Below are 12234 nucleotides of genomic sequence, written 5' to 3'. Positions count from 1 at the left end.
AACCCGATCACGTCACAGACAGGCAGCGCCCGAGTGAAGCGAATTAACGTGACGGGCAAACGGGGAAGGGAAGGGGAGCTGGAACGCCGACCACGTGGACCCTGTGGCTGCAGCTCGGGGTGATGCCACCCCGGAGGTCCTGCTGGGACCCAGCCGGACCGGCCGTGCTGGGAGCTGGGGGCAGCCCGCACCCTCCCTGCAGGTGCTGCCGCCGGGACGGCTCCGGGCCGGGAGTCGCCTGTAATTAGTGGGGCTCGCACCCTTGCTGACAGTTAGCCTAACTGCTGCTTAAGCCGAGGCAGGGAACGGAAACGACCTGCAAACATCCACGCGAGCACAGCTCCTGCACTCCCTGAGCACCGCAGCGTGGCCGGGGGCCCTGCAGTCGTGTTTTAGCCAGGATCCCAGCTAAAAGCACAGCCCTGCCCGCAGATGCGGGTGGTAGTGGGATGGAGACTGTGAAACTTTCCTTCTGGGAGCGCGGTGCTGGAGAGAGCCCGGCCAGCTCCCCACAGGAGCCCCAGACATTTAAAGCAGATTCCTTGGCACCTCTTGAAAGCAGAAACCAGATGGGATGAAGGAGCCACACAGTACCGGAAAGAGCAGTTTTATTCCACCTGCCGATGGGCAAAAAGAAAGGCTTGTATGTTACGAGCAAAGAACACAATATCTCTGCAAGATACGCAGGGCACACGTGCTGGCTGATATTTACAATCCTTGACTGAACAAACTGAGCAGGGTATACAGAGAGACAAAGAAAGTCAAGGAAAAGGGGAAGGGGAAGAGGAACTGTTCTAAGAAGAGAAGCCAATAAAGCTGTGTGGAATGAGAAAGCCTGGGCCTCTGCACAAAGCTGTTCCACAAAATGTCGCTGCACTGCAGAGGCCTCAAAGGGGCTGTGCGGTAGTGGGAAAGGATGGTTCAGCTCCCTGGCGTCGCTACCGGGACATTCCTGCACCCCAGAGATGGGGGCCATGTGAATACTAAGGTGGGTGAGCAAAAGGTGCAAGTGCTGGGGAAGTCAAATGGCAAAATTCGGGCTGAGAAAGTGCCCGGCACTGGTCTCTGGCACATCTCTGCTGCAGAGCAGAGCAGAGGAGGGGGCTCCAGAGCAGCACCTGTGAGCTCGGGGGCAGTGACCATACCTGTGCCTCACGCGGGTGGGGAGCATCACAAAACATACTCCTCACAACATGAAGGGATGGGTGTTCTGGAGTGCATTTATTATCCCAGTGAACACAAGCAGCTAAACAAGTCTGCAAGTGCTCATGCACACTCCCTTACATTTGTTCCAAGTGGAAAATTTTGCTCTTTATCCTCGGCCTCCCGTTAATAAACACAGACCGTCCCCTTTGTGTGCTTCACCCTCCTGCAGAACGCCTCAACGTTCATTCCACGCTCCCTGCACACAGCTGTGCTCCTGCTCAGCCATTTCCACAGCGTTTGCCCTTTACAGCTGATTTTGTGGCACAGAAACAGCCTTGTGAGCACTGCTGTGACGTAACACACCGCAGCGTGGGGCTGTCTTTGATCCTCACACGGGCAAACACCCCGGAACAATCTGCCTTTGCATCAGCGCGTGGAGCTGCGCCCTGCAGATGCAGATCTCCCCGTGCCGCCTTCGCAGGGGTGCGAGGTGCTGGTGCAGCGAGGCTCCCCTGCCAGGCCCTGAAGCAGGGAGGGAGGAGGCGGGAGGAGGAGCCCACGCGGAGAAACAGCTCGTGTCTCTAGGGACAGCAGGTCCGTGCCACCAGGGTCATGTTTTGGTGGCAGCAGAGCACATTTCAGGACCAGCAGAGCAGTCCACGGCTGGACGGGAGCAGTGGCAGGCACCGTCCCAAATCCCGTGGCCAAGCCCCCGTGATCCTCTGCACCTCCGCACCCTGCTCAGCCTGGGCACCCCTTGCCCGGGAACCACCACCCCGGTGACACCACAGTGGTCACAATGGCCCTGGTGGCCCCAGAGGCCCTTGTGGCCAGCACAGTCCTCAGCAGCTCCGCCGTCTCCAGCCTCTGTCCCAGATGTCCCTGCACACTGGGGTCCCCGCTGGGAAGACGTCCTCGCAGGTGGCAGCCCCAGCTCGTGGTTTGCAGGAGGGATGCACGGTGCCCCCTTCCTGTGGCACAGGGGGCTGGGAAGCCCTTGTCCTGAGGGTGACCGGGGCAAAAGGGTCCTGAGGGGGGACGATTGGGCTGGCGACCCCACTGCAGCGATGCCCAGGGGCTGGGGTGGCCAGGGGATTCTGCCCTGGCGGGGTGGGATTTGTCCCTGCGTGTCAAGGAGTGAGTGGTGCCAGTGGGAGCATGGCCTGGGCAGCAGGACACGGCGTCACCCCAGAGCATGGCCCCGGGAGGGTTTTGCTGGCAGGACCTGGTGGTGCCCGGGTGCTGCACTGCGCTTGGACAGCTTCATCCTGCGGGCACCGAGGGCTCACAGGGAGGCACTGGCGACGAGCTCGCCGCAGTCCCCATGTAGGACGGTGATGAGCTGCCGGAGCCGGGGCTAAAGGCTGGGCAGAGCGGGGAGGGGGAGCAACGGGGTAGCCCCCAGGGGAACCCTGGCTCAGCTGGGGCAGACGTCTGAGCCCTTCCTGCTCTCCTGTCGACTAAAGTCAGCCTGGCCCCTGTGACCCCACCTGTGCGGATCTTCTCTGGGAGACAGCGGACAATTTGGGAGGGATTGGAGATCTAAATGCATGGCCGAATGCAATAGGATTACATGGGACTCTTAATCCCAGCTCCCAGTGCCATAAATAGGGATGTGGACGTTGAGCTGGTGTTTCCCCTCAACAAGGACCACGTAAGCAGGTGCCCTCATGCAGGGACGCTGCCAACCTCGACTGCCCCACGGGGTGAGCGGGAAGCCCCAGGCAGGAGAACCCGGGGGCAAGAGCAAAGCCCAAAGCTCAGCCCGCCCGGCACGGAGCTTCTCCTGCCACGGCCCGGCACCGCAGAGCACGGGCAAGGCTCACGCGTCCGAAGGCATCTACGTGACTTAGCAGTTAGGTTTTCAAAGCAACCAGGGCCTCACCTACACACCCCAGATGCACTACCTTAATAACGTTAATGCCTCCCTGCTGGGCGGATGCAGTTGCAGCAGCAGGGTCGTGTGCGTACTTGCCTCTTATCTGTCAAAGCGAGTAAAGCAATAGCCTGTAATCATGCGTGTGCGCGGATATAATCGGGTCTGAAGCAAATCAACGTGTGCTGAGAGCAGGGATTCACAAACCATGCTGACATGGAGGTAGTGATGCGAGGTCTGCTCTCAGGCCTTCGGGACTCAGCCCACAGCATTTTGCCCTCCGGGGGAAGTGCTGGAAGCCCCGGCCTTTCCTTGCTGCCGTGACTGCTGAGCCATCACGCCCTGAGCCCCAGCCATGGACATGCTTCCAGGCACCTGGCAGGTGGCTGCCTCTGGGAAATGAGAGACAAAAAGAGGCGATAAACCTGGGGGAATCTCATCGTTTCCCTCCAAGGCTGTTAAGGAGATTTCTATAAATGATTCACTGGTGTACCCCTCATAATAGGTTTAGCAGCTGTTGTTCAGAGCCAGCTGCCCAGAACCAAAATAGAGCACCAAGTAAGCCATGGCATCACGGAAACTAGGAAACCTCTTTACATGGTTAAAAATAAAGCCAGTCAGCAAAGGGTTTATTCAGGACACCCGGGAGTAAATAGGATAATTGCTGGGGGAAGAGCCAGTTTCCATTGGCACAGAGGTGTCATCAATGGAAACAAGATAACTGAGTCATGGTTAAATAACCAGAGCAAAAATACTCCCGCGGCCGAGCATCGCCTGGGAGTAGCCAAGGGGCACAAGGCAGGGCCACATGTTTTTGGGCACACGTCCACACCACGTCCTCTAGCAAAGGGTTCTTGCAAGCATAAAGCCAAAATGGGCTGTTTCTGTGGCCCTTGGCCCCCCGCGCTGTGCGTACCCGTGGTGATGCTCATCTCGCTCCAGGGCTTCAGAAATGGGGCCCAGCTGACTGCAAGGATGAGCTTGCCTCACTAGATTCAAAAATCATATTTTTCCCTTCACTTTTGTGGGGAAAAATAGCCACTTAGAGATATGCCCAGAGCAGTCAACATGGAAGCAGGAGGCAGGGAAGGCGTTAGGTAGCTGCTGTGCCCGGCCGTGCCCGCAAAGGACGGCGCTGCCGGCTGCCGTCGCTCGCACGCCCCAGTGCACCTCCTGCTGCAGGCTGGTTAAACCATTGTCATGCCTGGTTTGCCATGGCTGCTGTTTGGGGAAGATTTATATGGCTGTGGAGGGAGCCTGTTTTACCATTATTTGTAGGTATTATAAATGAGACCCTGATCTGGGACCAGAGCTCCGCTGTGACAAATATCGAAGGAAAAAGCAGTATCTCCCCAAAGCGGTGGGAGGATGAGCCCAAGCGCCTCAGCATGCTTTGGTTTATTTTCAGTAAGACTTTTGGCCACTGGCACACAACTCTCATGTTGGGGTGCTAAGCACTGAAGGAGGAAGGCAGTGTAGGGGCAGGTACAATGTGTTTGTCTGACATTTCTTCTCCACAGATGACTAAAAAACAAGCAGCCCCTGGCAAAGACCACAAGAGACCAAAGGAGATGGAGAAGACTAAAGCGACGCAAGATGCCTGTGGTACCCCTCCTGCCCCGAAGAGGCAGCTGTCCCCAGCACATCACCGCAAGGACCAGCCGTTGGCCTCTCGCTTTGTTCCCTTTGTTGCCCATTTTGGGGGCCGTGAGCCTGACTCCTTCAAGTTTCTCTTCTACACGCCAAGCTGCTCCAACTCGTACAGGCCCTTCTACACCGCGCAGCGGCCGACCTGTGGGTACCTCTATCGCCATGACACCGATCACACCAGGAAGGTGATAGATGTCCCGAGCGCCAACATTGTGAAATGGAGACCTGTCTTCAACACAAAGCCATAGTCCAAAGCAATAAAGCCACGCAATGAAAGCAGCAAGCGGTGTGGCTCCAGCTTCCCGCCCGAGCACCTGAGCCCGCCCCGCAGTGACCACTGAGTCAGGGGCCAGGCGGCGAGGTCACAGCTTTGCACCCCACACAGGGCGGATTTTGTCCTAACACCCGGTCCAACTTGTCTTGTCATTTATTGCCAACTATTTAAACAGAGGCACGGGGTGTCAACAGTGCATGGCTTTGCAGGAATCATCACCCAGCAAGGCTCATCTGCCTCTGTCCTGGCCTTAGCACAGGCTGCGAAACCTGGGGAGGTTTCACCACTTCTCTGGCCGAGCCTCAATTCTGCTCCTCCCCTGACAAGACGCCTTCTACTGTGAGGCTTCCTAGACACAGGCAAAGTATTGCTCTTAGTGACGGGGAAGGCACATTTCATTTGCACTGCTCAGACAGGAGATGCCCCTGGAGCAGAAACGCAGCCGGGCGCTGCTGCAGCTCTCTGCGGGAGGCAGCGTGAGGCGTCCCTGCTTCCACATGGCCCGGCCTGGAGAACTGGGCACACTGTTAGCAAATGCTGCTGGGAACACTTGGTGAGCTCGTATCCACCCTTAACACGCCACCTTTCTGCTATTAATGAGCACCCAAACATTGGGAGCCCCCCGTGTTTCTGAACGGGCCGTTCCAGCAGGGTCCCTGCCCAGGTCCGTGCCCGGGGCGCTGCCGGGGGCTCCCGCTGCTCGCAGCCGCTGTGTGCAGCGGGGAGCTGAGCCGGCCGCCGCCATCGACTGCAGGATTAGTACATCCAATTAGCACTCCTCATCTAATTCCTTTTTCATTACTCTTTTATGCTTATGCAATGCCACCTACTTTAGCAGCGTTATTCCTAATTTACTTCGGAGCAGAAGTGATACCAAGCTCTGCAACACATACAAGTTGGTCTTTTGTCTTAAGCACGTCAGGTCTAAAATAAAAGTGCTACAGGATGGACTCTCTGCAGGTAGAAACCCGGCAGTTACACTGATTTCTGTACTCGTGGAAGGTCTGGCCCATGTTGCTTTCTTAGGATATGCTTTTTTATCTCCCAGTCCTCCCCTGACTGATGTGCTTCAGAGTAAAACCAGCACTGGTTTTGTTCATACTTAACATTGAGAGCTTTTCATGTTAATTCATCATAAATGGAAATCACAGCCGCGTTCAACCTCGCGGAAGCTGTCTGAGTGCTGGAAACCCACCGGGAGCTGTGTATGGGGCTGATCAGCGGGAGGAAGCCCAAAGCACAGGACAGGAGGGTGAGCACAGGGCGCTCAGCAATGCGGTGCAGGGGCCTTCCAGTCACAGCACCTGCTGGCTGCCTTTAAAGCTCTTACAGCTTTGCCATGCAGTTACCTGTGTTTCTGTGTTGTCTGAGCACACCAAATTTACCCTATTCAGCTCCGTTATAGGAGCTGAAGTGACACTTCTCCCCTTCCTGAATTTCACTTTGATTTCTTACCTGGAAATCCTCCAGCAGAGTAGGACTAAGGGAGACCAAGAAGACAGTAACAGCACGGGGACCTCTGAGTTTTTTCTTACACTGATTTTGGTACAAAAGTTGTTGCTCACATGAGCCCACACAAAATTGTAAATGAAGTGGATTAGGAGATTACACTCTCAAGGAGCAAATTCCGCCCTCCTAATCTTCTGCTGGGCCTGTAATCTGCAAGACTTTCCCATTTTACCTCCTTTCTATTTTAACCCCGAACACTTAATGCTCCCAGTAGGTGCCCATCCCCACCCTGCTCCTCATTGGCCGAGGAAGGATTTGCTGGGTACTTAAATGTCACCCTCCGGTCTGCTTTTCTGTGCTCTTTGGGTTTTGTGCTTTTAAATTTGCCTGGGCAGAGAGAGGACCCCTGCGTGCATCACCGCCAGCACTGAATCGCAGCAGTCAGTGCACAAGGCAGCTGTTTTTTCTGACACTGTGATCCCTGCAATATTGGGGGTGCTTGGACTTTAAAGGCAAGAAGCAGAATTTAAAGGAAAGCTCCCAGAACTTCAGCAAACATCCACAAATTTTCCGTTTTGGCTGCAAAGTGACCGGCGCTTGGTGCGGAGATGGGGAATATGGACGGGAAAGCCGTGGAGGAGCTGAGCGCTACCGAGTGCCACCAGTGGTACAAGAAGTTCATGACGGAGTGTCCTTCAGGCCAGCTCACCCTCTACGAGTTCAAACAGTTTTTTGGCTTGAAAAACCTGAGTCCATCAGCGAACAAATACGTTGAGCAAATGTTTGAGACGTTTGACTTTAATAAGGTAAATATTGTCCTTCCCACTCGACCTGCTGCAGATTGGCTGTGCTCTGCTCTGTGTGTGAGATCGCAAGTGTAGTATTTGGGTGTAAGCAGGTATAAATGTGCCTCTAAAAATGTGTGGTCTGATTCGCTACTGCCTCATAAATTTTAAAATAAGCTCGGTAATGTGAAAAAATGGGTATAAGACACCTGTCAACAGAAATTCCTCACCTGGTGACTGTTCTGGAAGAAGAGACTTGCCACGGATTGATATTTCCCTTTTAATTTTAAATGCTCAGAACTGTGGGGTTTTATCTGGCAGGCTGTGATCCCTTTAAAATGAAGTGCCCTTAAGTATACAAATAAATAAATCCCTAAATACCTAATGTTGTGGTGGAGAGGAACCAAAAAGTTCTCATATGAGAACACATGCTGTCCTCCTGCAGAAACAACCAGCTCCTGAGCGCCCAGCATGGCATGGGCTATGGTTTGCAGAACAGACTGGATTTGTTTTCCTATTGTTTTAAATTACAAATGGATTGCAGTTTCGCTGATTTTATATGTGCTGCCATTCCCAGCAGAGGTTTGCATGTAGTGCTGTCGGAGTGCCCAAGCAGTGCAGGATCTCCTGTGAGATGAGGAGTATGTCTGATGGCTTCATGGACTTAATCCCGCTGAAAATAATACAATTTAGGCTGTAAATCCTTCAGGTGGTTTTGCTTGTGCCTAGGGCTTTGCCTTGCTCACTGCCTGGTGTTTGAATGTGTGCCTGGAAAAGGAATTGATGCTCAGGAAATCCTGGCTGGAAAGGGGCTCAGCAGTGATTTGCTCCTAATCCTGATCTTGCAGCAGTGGAGCAGAGCAGATTTCTTCTGGAATTGGCCCCAGGGGGCAGTCCGTGGCTTTGTTCATTGACAAAACGCTGCCTTATTCTCTCCAGAAGTCTTCCCATGGTTTTGTGGCAGGTACCATTTTTCACTGAAGCGCTTTCAGTGCAAAATATATGGTACCAAAATCAACAGTACGTGCTATCGAATTGCCCTGCAGTGCAGGCACCATGCATTTCAGCACACTTCCTAGAAGTGATGAATGTCACCGGGCAGCACGTGGAAGCAGGCTGGTGGCACAGGTGCTCGCCCCAGGCCAGCCTTGCACTGGTACTGCAACCTGGGCTGGAGACCCTCCTGAACATCCCCACCACCACGGAGTGAGTCGGTGGAGGGCAAACTCTCCTCAGAGAAAGTCAGAGATAAAACTTTGTGTTTTGATGTGATCAAGTGTGGACCAGATGCACAAATGGCCCAGGGAAGGAGTAGGGCCTTCCTGTGCCAAGATGTCAGCAAGGTGTTGGGTGCTTCCTGGGTTCGCTTCTCTCATGGAGGTTTGCAAGCGAGGCCTCCTTTGCAGCAGAAAAGTGTTTAAGTGTGAAACATTAGGTAATCCATCAGGGCTCATCTGCGTAAGCATATTCTTCTTTGACCTCTGAATTACCGCTGCTTTGCATAAGGAGATTCCTTTAGCACAGGGGAACTTTCCATGTTGTTAGTCCCCAAGCCAGGAGCACACATCGAGTTGAGTTTGTTGTGTTCGTTCATTATCAGCACACAGTGGCTCTGCACGGGTTAAAACGGAGCCCTCTCCGTGTGGGAATTGGTATTAGCTGGCAGGGGACCCCCACCCCGTGCCTCTGCTGTGCTCCCTGTGCTGCTCCCTTGAGGGGTGGCCACGTGCTGAAGCTGCCCCGCGGGGACTGCCAGAAGTGACAGGCAACGTCCCTGCCCAGCTCTGAATCTCACCCAGCTTCTCACCTTCTGCTCTCAGGACGGATACATAGATTTTATGGAGTATGTGGCAGCCCTGAGCTTGGTTCTGAAAGGGAAGGTGGATCAGAAGCTGCGATGGTATTTCAAGCTCTACGATGTAGACGGGAACGGCTGCATTGACCGGGGAGAACTGCTGAACATCATCAAAGTGAGTGGGCTCAGCTTTTCTCTTTCTTCCACAGACGATGGTTATTAGACACACGTAGACAGAAAGGCTGTAAAAAGAATATTCCAACCCAAAAGACACCTCCCTGGTAAATTAGTAGGCACTGGCCAAACCTCCTGCTCGTCTTCTGCCAGTTCCCCAGCAGACCGGCCGCCCTCGCCGGACCTGTCTCGGCCTCGCTGCCCCACACCTCCCCACGGCACCTGCACGCGCCGGCACGCAGCGAGCCCTTGCCTTCTGATGGCAGGTTGTTCCACCGCATCCACTGAAACCCAGGCTGAGATAAGCATCCGAATTTAATCTAAGGATTTGCAGAGGTGAACAGCTCCTAGCTTATCCCAGTGTGCCCACTTAATCTTTTAATGCATTGACTGCAATTTAAAGTGATTTTAATCTCTAGGGTTTTTTTAGAAAGGAATCATTTGTTCCTTTCAGAACATAAAAGTCTGAAAAAAGTTTGGCCTCTCATGGCAGACCACTTAGCCACTTGTACCGATAGATACATAAATATGGACAATGTTCATTACTTGTTCCGTGTGACCTCCTTTCCCTGCAGGCCATCCGAGCTATCAACCGGTGCAACGATACAATGACAGCTGAGGAATTCACAAACATGGTGTTTGATAAAATCGATATAAACGGAGATGGTGAGGAACTTCCTTATGCAATGCCAAATACTGCCCTCACCTTCCTCCTTCCCTGCAGTCTGGTCTGCCAGAGCAGATCTGGAAGCTGGATGTCCCCAGGTAGCAGGACATCAGGCTCTCTGCCAAGGTTTACCTCCCGCCCCCCTTCCACATCACCATCGGCCCTGGGGGCACGCTGCCGACTGCCCCTCTGGGCTGGCGGTGTGGGGTCTGGGCAGAATTTAGCTGCAGTGGGTTTGGGCTGTATGGTACTCACGGAGGGCCTCATTATTCATCCCATACCCGTAGCTCCTCTGGGCTGGCTTAGAGGCTGCAGGTGGAGGCTGAAGGCTGCAGGGCCCGATGAGCCTTTTCTGACCATGCTTTCGTAGGTGAGCTCTCGCTGGAGGAGTTCATGGAGGGTGTACAAAAGGACGAAGTGCTGCTCGACATCCTCACCCGCAGCCTGGACCTGACGCACATCGTCAAGTTGATCCAGAACGATGGGAAGAACCCGCACGCCTCGGAGGAGGCGGAGGAGGATGCCCAGTAGGCTCCAGGACATGTTCCCTCTATCTTTTCTCCCCTCACATTACTGAAACAAAATAGGTTGTGACTGCAGGAGCCGGGGAGCTGCCCCAGCGCCAGCGTGACGAGGCGTTAGAGCATCCCGCTAGCACAGGACCGGCGTCCCCGTGAAGGCATCGCTCCTGTGGCAGAGGGCTGGGCAGGACCCAGGGCACGCCGGGCACCGACTGGGCCATCCCTTCCTGAGCACAGTCGTGTTCACCCCGCAGCAGGACGGGCTGGGTGAGGAGGGGGAGCTGCGGTGCTGGAAACACGCAGCCACTGTGGGGCCGCCAGCACCCGCCGCTATTTGGGTGCCTCTGAATGTTGCTGCTGTGTAGTCGTGCAGAGCCTCCCCTCCCTGGGGAGGGAGAACCAGAACACGCAGTGCATTAAACTACCAATAGGGCAGACAAAACTCACACCGAGCTCGTGGCCAATGCCAGCATCCACATAACATGTCCGTCTTGACACACAGAGCTCAGCTAGCACAAGGGGTCTGCTCCTGCATGGGGACCTCCCTGGGGCGCAGACGTGGTGCGGTGAAACAGGGTGCATCTGCCTGCAGAGACCTGAGCTGGCCCTCTGCAGAGGTGAGCATCCCCTCTAAAAGCAGGGTAGTAGAATGTACGAGGCCTAGAAAGCAGATCTGAACCTTCTCTTTCCATAAACATTTCCAGAGCATCCTCAATGCTTTCCCCCAGAGCAAATGAGACCAGTGGTTTTGGTCACTCGTTCTTTGGTTTGTTATCATTATGTTAGCAATCATTAGTGATATTATAAGATAAAAACATCTATCGCTAGAAAAAGGAGAGTGGTGAATGCAGCAGCTTTTCTTTGTTTTAAAGCATTAAAACAGAGAATGGTGCCTTTTTTTTTTTTTTTTTTTCTTTAAAACAACTATCTGAACTTTAAGGGTTTGCTACTCCCTGAAATACCTGGAAGGGCTGCAGTGGCAGTGACCTGAGAGGGACTGGTTTCACAGGCGTTTGTAGGAATATTCCTGCATGTCTTATCACTTGTACGACAAACAAAGTCTCGTGCAGGTTATGCTCTGTGGCACCCTCGAGCATGCTGTGTTTTTACCTACAAAGGGAGTGAGTCATCTCCGAGCAGCTCAGACGGTGCTGGTAGAGATGCGTTGGGCGTGGTGTCCACACCATGAGCACCCACAAATACCCGAGCACACGGGAGCAGGCGAGTACCAGCACCCCTATGATGCTGAGGGCTCGAGCACTGACCCCCAGGAACAAACCCTCTCACCCCTCACTGTAGCCCCCTGGGGGCAGCAGCCTCGCACTCGGTGCCGATCGCCCCGTGCCACCGGCGGGGCTGCGCCCAGGACCTGGCTGCTGGCGAGGAGTTTCCTCATCTGGTGGGACCTGGTTTCAGGCGTGGTGAGGCAACACGGGGCACCAGGAAGGAGCTCTTGCCCAGCTGAATGACGTGTTGTTTATCACTGGATGCTTGCAGTTTGTAAGCAACATTTTCCTGTGCATCTTTTTTCATTTGACAGCAGTTTACCTGGAAGCTTTTGTACTTCCGATCTTATAGTGAATTAATAAAGATATTTTACAAGATTATTTCAGGTTGTGCTTTTTCTTTCTTTCAACCAATCATGCTACTTCCAGCAGAACAGATTAACTCTCTGATGCAAGGGCAGAGACCTTTGTTTTGGCTCCATTTACAGAGTTCTTTTGCAAGACAGCTCCGTCCTGCCCTTGTCCTCTGCCCAGAGGGAAAGAGAGCCCCACCAGCAGCTCCTCCTTCAGCCTCCCTCTCCTCTGCATTCCCAAGAAGCTGTAAGAGGCCCCAACAAGCCTAATTTCTGTTTAATGGGAACTCCTAAAAACAAAGTTATTCTAAAAGGGCT

At 53.8% G+C, this 12234-nt stretch overlaps 2 protein-coding genes across 5 annotated transcripts; both read left to right on the top strand.

The window, feature by feature from the left end:
• Positions 1-1189: 1189 nt before the first annotated feature.
• CIMIP3 (ciliary microtubule inner protein 3) lies at positions 1190-4948 on the top strand. Of its 4 annotated transcripts, none has more exons than XM_066983040.1 (2): positions 1190-1740; positions 4543-4948. In XM_066983040.1, the coding sequence occupies exon 2, from the start codon at positions 4543-4545 to the stop codon at positions 4918-4920; it is 378 nt and encodes a 125-aa protein (XP_066839141.1). In that variant the 5' UTR covers positions 1190-1740; the 3' UTR covers positions 4921-4948. The 4 variants fall into 4 exon arrangements, with proteins under 4 accessions (XP_066839141.1, XP_047926963.1, XP_047926962.1 ...); XM_048071006.1 differs by lacking the exon at positions 1190-1740 and adding an exon at positions 1918-2067; XM_048071005.2 differs by lacking the exon at positions 1190-1740 and adding an exon at positions 1937-2070.
• Positions 4949-7003: 2055 nt separating this feature from the next.
• On the top strand, positions 7004-11907 carry GUCA1A (guanylate cyclase activator 1A). Its single transcript, XM_013189574.3, has 4 exons — positions 7004-7201; positions 9001-9150; positions 9725-9815; positions 10187-11907. Exons 1-4 carry the CDS (start codon positions 7004-7006, stop codon positions 10345-10347), a joined length of 600 nt encoding a protein of 199 aa, XP_013045028.1. The 3' UTR covers positions 10348-11907.
• The last annotated feature ends 327 nt before the right edge of the window (positions 11908-12234 follow it).

This window comes from Anser cygnoides, chromosome 25, assembly GCF_040182565.1.
Source record: "Anser cygnoides isolate HZ-2024a breed goose chromosome 25, Taihu_goose_T2T_genome, whole genome shotgun sequence".
Taxonomy (NCBI): domain Eukaryota; kingdom Metazoa; phylum Chordata; class Aves; order Anseriformes; family Anatidae; genus Anser; species Anser cygnoides.
This window is presented reverse-complemented; position numbering and strand designations above follow the sequence as displayed.